This window comes from Danio aesculapii, chromosome 10, assembly GCF_903798145.1.
Source record: "Danio aesculapii chromosome 10, fDanAes4.1, whole genome shotgun sequence".
NCBI classification, from domain to species: Eukaryota; Metazoa; Chordata; class Actinopteri; order Cypriniformes; family Danionidae; genus Danio; species Danio aesculapii.
In genome coordinates this window covers 42,674,976-42,682,330 of record NC_079444.1, presented here as the reverse complement: position 1 = coordinate 42,682,330, position 7,355 = coordinate 42,674,976, and the positions used below count along the sequence as shown (strand labels likewise).

General features: G+C 39.9%; 1 protein-coding gene across 1 annotated transcript in view; it reads right to left on the bottom strand.

Moving 5' to 3' along the window:
* Positions 1 to 798: 798 nt before the first annotated feature.
* Positions 799 to 7,355, bottom strand: part of rhobtb2b (Rho related BTB domain containing 2b) — a 21,917-nt gene continuing 15,360 nt past the window's right edge. The window contains exons 7-11 of the mRNA XM_056467468.1: positions 7,172 to 7,290; positions 6,624 to 6,774; positions 4,629 to 4,717; positions 3,736 to 3,841; positions 799 to 1,319 (exon numbers count right to left, since the gene is read on the bottom strand). Of these exons, the coding sequence (XP_056323443.1) occupies positions 1,111 to 1,319; positions 3,736 to 3,841; positions 4,629 to 4,717; positions 6,624 to 6,774; positions 7,172 to 7,290 (674 nt within the window). The 3' untranslated portion in view covers positions 799 to 1,110. The remainder of the gene's footprint in view (positions 1,320 to 3,735; positions 3,842 to 4,628; positions 4,718 to 6,623; positions 6,775 to 7,171; positions 7,291 to 7,355) is intronic.

The following is a 7,355-nucleotide window of genomic DNA, read 5'->3' as shown; positions in this document are numbered from 1 at the left end:
AGCTGGAACCAGTCTGGCCATTCTCCTCTGATCTCTAGCATCAACAAGGCATTTGCGCCCACAGAACTGCCGCTCACTGGATATTTCCTCTTTGTCAGCCCATTCTCTGTAAACCCTAGAGATGGTTGTGCGTGAAAATCCCAGTAGATCAGCAATTTCTGAAATACTCAGAGCAGCCCGTCTAGCACCAACAACCATGCCACGTTCGGTCACTTAAATCCCCTTTCTTCTCCATTCTGATGCTCGCTTTGAACTGCAGCAGATCGTCTTGACCATGTCTACATGCCTAAATGCATTGAGTTGCTGCCATGTGATTGGCCGATAAGAAATTTGTGTTAACGAGCATTTGGACAGGTGTACCTAATAAAGTGGCCAGTGAGTGTATATTACATATAAAAATGAGCCAATCATAGTCATATCTGTTGAGCATGTGAATCAATGGCCAATCAGCAGTGTTTAGGAACCCCCATTACTACAGTAAGTTATAGTAAATACTTTAGCGTTTTTGAACCATAGTAAAATAAATATATTGTGGTTATTGTACAGTTGCTATGGCATCAATAATAATAGTATTATAAACAAATGGTCTGTTGTGGTGATTCTAAAGTTGCCATGGTAGCGTAACACCTATAGTAATATAAACGAATGACCCAATGGTTAGTGTAGTTTTCTACAACTATAAGGTATATTATACTGCAATACACCACAGTTTACTGTAGTAAAAACTAAAGTACACAACTTTAGTACAGTTAATCAGTTCACTGTAGTTAATATGCTGGAGCATTCATTAACAAAGAGTTGTCAATAATATAATATATACAGTATATGGCCCAAAAAATAGTATTTACTGTAAATTACTATAGTATTTGTTCATGTTGTTACTCAACAGTCCTCAAATGTTGGCAGAAAAATATATATATATAATTTTTCAGTACCGACTTATTTTGACAACCCTAAAAGATGATGATGATGATGATCATGAATATGATGAAGATGATGTTAAAGATTATGATGATGATGAAGTGATGCAGATGGTGATGATGATGATTATGGAGGTCAGTCAGTGAGTCAGATGATGGAGGAACATGATGATGAAGGTCAGTCAGTGTGTCAGATGATAGCAGAGGAGCCTGATGATGAAGGTGATGATGGCGGCGCAGGGCTCTGTATGCTCCTCAGTGTCCACCTCCTCCTGCTCTGCCTCTTCAGGTTGAGACTGTCCTCCTGCTGCCGCTCCTTCAGGGCTCGCTGATAGTGATCGTCCTCCTTCAGGAACCAGACCGGCGGCCAGCGCTGCTTCTCAAAGTACTCCTGGTTTTCTGAACAACACCATTGGAGGCGTTTAAAACACAACGCACATGACTGACATTGCATCAAATATAAATAACAAAAACACTTTGCATTTAGCTTAACTAGAGGGGTGTCTCCACTGCCCCTTTACACACGGCTGTTATTATGACGTGCTCATCAGCATTTTAAATCCTTGAAAGTTTTTAATAATTTGATTTTCTTTTTAAAGTATGAACATTTATATGTGTGGAAAATAAATGTATATAATCTAATTTCAAATGAACAATACTCTATATATAACTGAAAAGTTCTATTCTTTGGTTGTTGATTATATTAATTTTATTAACAGTTCAGCCATGAGAGACATTAACCTTTGTCTTTCTGGATACAGGCTGAGTCAAAGTGATGCAAATGCTACGGGCAGGCTTTTTACAACTCTGCCTTTGTCTTCGGGTGATGCTTTCATGCTAAAGAAACCCTTTTGTTGATTAACTCATCTGGTCAGAAGCTGGGCAGGTTTCTCACACCTATATGCAGGTTATCTTGCTGACTCCAAATCTTAACTAGCATGCGTTGTTTAGCTATCTCCCCTCCTCCTAAGGACATTATAGACAGGACATCTTTATCTCAATTCAGACTTGTGATAAAACTCGCAGACCTCAGGCTGTTGATGTTGTCATCCACTCTGCAGACTAACATGCTGATGAGATCAGGCCTGGAAAGGCAATTTGCCCTGCCGACAACAACACTTAATTTACATGCTTCGTTTTAGACCCACATGAAACACTGTCTGTAAAATGTTTAAAAACCTAGTGCTTGCTGTGCAGTAGAGAGTTTCTTTCGATGGCGCCAAAGCTACGCTGAGTTCTTCTTATTAAAGGATTCTGCTTTGAAGACAACCGAAAGTTCTCCCTGGTTTTTTGGGCTCGTCTTAGAATTTCACAACAGTTTGGTGCCGTGAGCCAGACTAGAGAAATTCACAACATATGTATTATATATTTTTTTATAGGTGGGCATAGATGAATTCTTTTAATCTAGATTAATTTCGAAATTAATCTAGATTAAAATGGCTCATTTGAATTCTGCCGAAGGCATTCAGAATATGTTTGCTACCCAAATAATAAGTCTTTGAGAACGGGTTTCTCAAGCCAGGTGGCGCATTAGACCAGGGGCTCATCTCCTGTTTCCAAAATGCACCACAAACTGCATGAGAAACTGCTCTACTATGATAATTGGTGATGAAAATAAATGATGTTCAATAAGATGTACTTGTGTTTACTAACTATTTATTCAGTTAAATATGAATGTTGAACTGTAGGCCTACATAAGCTCCAAACAGCAATATCATACTTGCATTTGATGTACGTACATACAGAAAATGCTGCTTCTCAATGCCAAGTTCACAGAGCCCTGACTGTGTGTCAAACATTGAGTATGTTTACATGGGCAACAATACTTTAATACGATTTTAATATGATTAAAACAATACTCTGATTAAGAGTCTACCATGTAAACAGAGATTTTTGATTACCTTAATCTGACTAAAGTCATAACTGAACTACTGCAATCAAACTATTACCGTCATGTAGGACTTTTCGCCTTATTTTCCGACAAGATCCACACAGGCGGCTGTTAGTAAAGGACCACACACAAAACACACACACACACACACAAAACACGCGCGCACACACACACCGCGAAATGCAGGATATTTTTTTGGTTTCCAGGCGAGGGTTATTACATTCTATAACACTCTCACAAGTCCTTGCTCCTTATTTGCGTCTAATACCCCAGTTTGTCACGATGTATGAATGAAATGTTCATGAGTTAAAGTGAAACTGCCGAACTGCAATTAAAGTCAGGCATCCTGCTGATTTGATTCAGAAGAGCACCTTATTGTCAGACGGCTCACCGGTCAGGTATACATCCGCGTTAAAATATCAAGGTTAAAGTCATCATAGCTTGCGTAGAAAAGACCCAGCTCCGAACCCAACTTTAACCCAAACATTAACGGCGATATTTTTTTTATCGCGTGATAAGAGTCTCACGTTAACGCCAATTACGGCCTAGCACTAATATTTTTATATATATAAAAATAATGATGTAATAATAATTATGTGAGGTGTTTGTAATGCAGAGTGTAGGTGGGACAGTAAATGTCACATTATTCTCTCCTCTGGCTGCCGTTATCAGTCTCACACTATTTTTGTCTTGATAACACCACTGTAGTTTTTCCTTCATTATTTCAGCAAATAAGATTGCAAACAAAATTATTTGCTGTATTCTCCCATTCACTGCACTCTAAGATTACCAACTATGACAACTGGATTTCCATAAGTGGTTATAATGGAAGTCAATGGGGCAAAAACAGCCACCATCATAAAGAAAGGGTAGTCAATTTAAACAACACACAAACTGTAAATGAAGCTCTTCTTCGGGCAGTACCTGCTGATTTGGCCCTCATGTCTCTGGGAAACTTGCGGCACACGTTGTTGTAGTTGGTGCAGATGTGATGAAGGCACCAGTTGGTGAGCTGCTCGGCACAGTGGAACTAAAACACACACAAACACAAAAAAAAAATCAAGTGGTTTCCCATCCAGACACTACACTGATATGAGATTTAATTCACTGCTTACACTATATATCATTTCAGCACCAACAATATTCACAATGCAGGGTCTTCATTCAGTCATTTTCATTCGGCTTAAGTCCCTTTATTCATCAGGGGTTGCAAGCATGTTTTACAAGCGGATGCCCTTCCAACTGCAACCCAGTACTGGGAAACACCCAACACTCTCACATTCACACTCATACACTACGGTCAATTTAGTTAAACAGCTCCCCTATGTGTTTGGACTGTGGGGGAAATCGGAGCACCCAGAGGAAAAACACACCAACACAGGGAGAATATGCAAACCACACAGAAATCAGCCAGGACTGGAACCAGCGAACATCTTGCTGTGAGGCCACAGTGCTAACCACTGAGCCACCGTGTCACCCAATACAGAGTCTTTAATTTGTAAAGTAAGTGCAAAGTTTAATCATTATGGATTTTTTTTTATTCTCTCGCATACAGACTACACACACATTTCATTAGTGTGTACAGATCTGTGTGCACAAAAGCCACCCCTTGGTCAGCCGTGAAAACATCATACAGTTTGTGCATGAGATTAATTCTGTTGAAATCTGAGGGTGGAAAACAAATCTAAATAGTGAGAAAATCTCAGTTTAAGTTGTCTATATTACGTGTTTAGCAATAGATACTACTTGATTTTGGATAGATTTAGAGAAGGAAATTCACTAAGTATTCCTGCTGAAGTTTGCAGTTGTATTTTTACCTGAGCCATCTCTAGATATAGCAGCACGTCTCCATCAATATCTGTGCCCGCCGCAGCGCTCTCCTTCAGGACAGTCACAGTGTGGAGCTCTGCAGAAACACACACTATTAACACAATCCTGGAAAACTACTGAAGCAGAGATATTTCACCATCACCAAATGAGCATATTGAAAAGGATTAGCAAGAAATTATCACAGTATTTCCTATAATATTTTTTCTTCTGGAGAAAGTCTTATTTGCGTTATTTCGGCTAGAATAAAAGCAGTATTTTAAATCCATTTTAAGGTCAATATTATTAGCCTTCTTAAGCAATTTTAGTTTTATTGTCTACAAAACAAACCACTGTTATACAATGACTTGCCTAATTACCCGAACTTTACCCTCTTAAGGCCCAAGGTGTTTTTTAAAATGCATTTTTTAATTCTCTTTGCTATTTGGGCAGTGTTGGGCAAGCTACTTGAAAAATGTAGTGAGCTAAGCTATTAGCAACTCTACTTAAAATGTAGCTTAACTACACTAAAAGCTACCCCATGGGAAATGCAGCAAGCTTAGCTAAAAACTACATGGCAGAAGTAGCTTAGCTACATCTAAGCTATTTTTGCAATTTTTATTTTTAAATCGAAGCATCTTAAATCCAAGTCAATCATATCTCATAGGTGGCAGTAACGCACTTAAAAGTTTGTTGTCAACCACCGTAAAAACAGGAAGAAGAAGAAATCATCATGCTCGCCATCATCAGTGTTGCCAGATTGGGGGGTTTTGAATTTATCTTTGCGGGTAAAAAGGTGACATGTGGCAGGTAGTAAAGTGTGAAGTGGCAGGTAGTAAAAATTTGGGTAGTTTTGCAACAGCGTGCCCGCCAGCCCCAGTCTGCCCTTATAAACCGGTTTTGATCTCCCAAAGAGATGCCATAGCCCCCATTCTTCCCATACATATGCTTAGAACAGTGTAGAAACGCTTGTGATCTCCCCCCTGGTCCTCAGCCTCAACCCAGGTTATTATAGTCTATTGATTGTTGGGTGGCGCTTGTGGTTTTCAGCGGTTTTTCGACAGCTTTTGGGCTGGAAACAGTCACCAACACTTGCCATCATATGGATTTTCTGTCATCGGCTAGACACCGGCCTCACAGCCCTGTGAATGTCGGTACTGTCACTTATTGATCCGCGATCGGTAAATAGTGTGTGTGGACGCTACTGCGCTACTTGACTAATAAAATAGCTTCACTACTGAAAAGCTATTGGATTTAGAAAGTAGCGACGCTACCGTTACACTACTGAGAAATGTAGTTAAGCTACTAGCATCACTACTTGTAGCGACGCTACTGTCCAACACTGCATTTGGGCTTATTAGAACCTAATTAGAATAAAATCTTTTGATATGATGTACTTTTAGAGAAAAATGATGTACATATATGCGGACTCGTGGTCCAAAAATTCACATACAACACTTTTTCCTGACTGTTTTTTAATGCACATTTAACATATAAATTTTGCTAAAACTATCAGAGAGTAAAACAACATTTTTTTCCCCTTTTGGACAGTTAAAAATAGTGTTTGGGACATTTCATATGCTGCAAAACAGTTGGAGGATGACACTGTATATCTGTAACAAAATATAAAACATTCAAAGTATTTTAAAAAGCCACTTAAGAGCTAAAATGAGCTGTCCACGTATGTGGCCACTCAAGCCCTAGGAGGTTAACCTAATTACCCTATAGTGAAGCCTTTAAATGTCACTTTAAGCTGAATACTAGTAGCTTAAACAATATCTAGCCAAATATTATTTACTGTCATCATGGCAAAGATATCAGATCAGTTATTAGAGATGAGTAATTAAAACTATTATGATTAGAAATGTGTTGAACAAATCTTCTTTCCGTTAAACAGAAACTGGGCAGAAAATATAGAGGAGGGCTAATAATTCTGACTTCAACTGTATACATGTTGCTTTGACACTCTACAGTGTTTAGTTAGCCGTCGTTGAGCTGATAATGACCTGTGAGGGCGACCAGATGCGGCAGACAGAGGCGATTGGCCAGAATGATGAGCTCCATGGTGTCCAGGTCGGGTCTGGAGCAGAAGCGTCCCGTGTAGAGATATTCCAGCACCGCCTGCATGCTGCTGCGGCTCGTGTTCGGGAACGACACCTGTGTGTGGAGGCGCAATTACACGCGAGAAAAGACCAATACAAAGATGATCAGAGTAAGACATGAAGACAAAAGCACAAGGGAACACACAATATATACAAAAAATATAATCAGCGCGATGATGTGATATCTGTATTGCAGAGGGAAGCATGGTGGCTCAGCAAGAAGAAGGTCGCTGGTTCGAGTCCCAGCTGGGTCAGTTGGCATTTCTGTGTGGAGTTTGCATGTTCTCCCCGTGTTGGCGTGGGTTTCCTCCGGGTGCTCCGGTTTCCCCCACAGTCCAAACACATGCGCTATAGGGGAACTGAATAAACTAAATTGGTCGTAGTGTACGAGTAGTGTGTGTGTGAATGTGTGAATATGGGTGTTTATAAATGCTATGATGATTATTATTCACCTCTTTAGTGCAGCTCTCCACAAAAGGCCCACCGAACATAGCAGCCATCCAATCACAGCTGGAGATGAGCAGGGGTTTATGGGCCTCCACAGTGCCGTCATCCAGCTTAAACACCACATCTGAGAAAGCAAGGACAGCAAAAATAAAGCTTTATTGCTGCAATAATGATGATCTGAATGAGAAG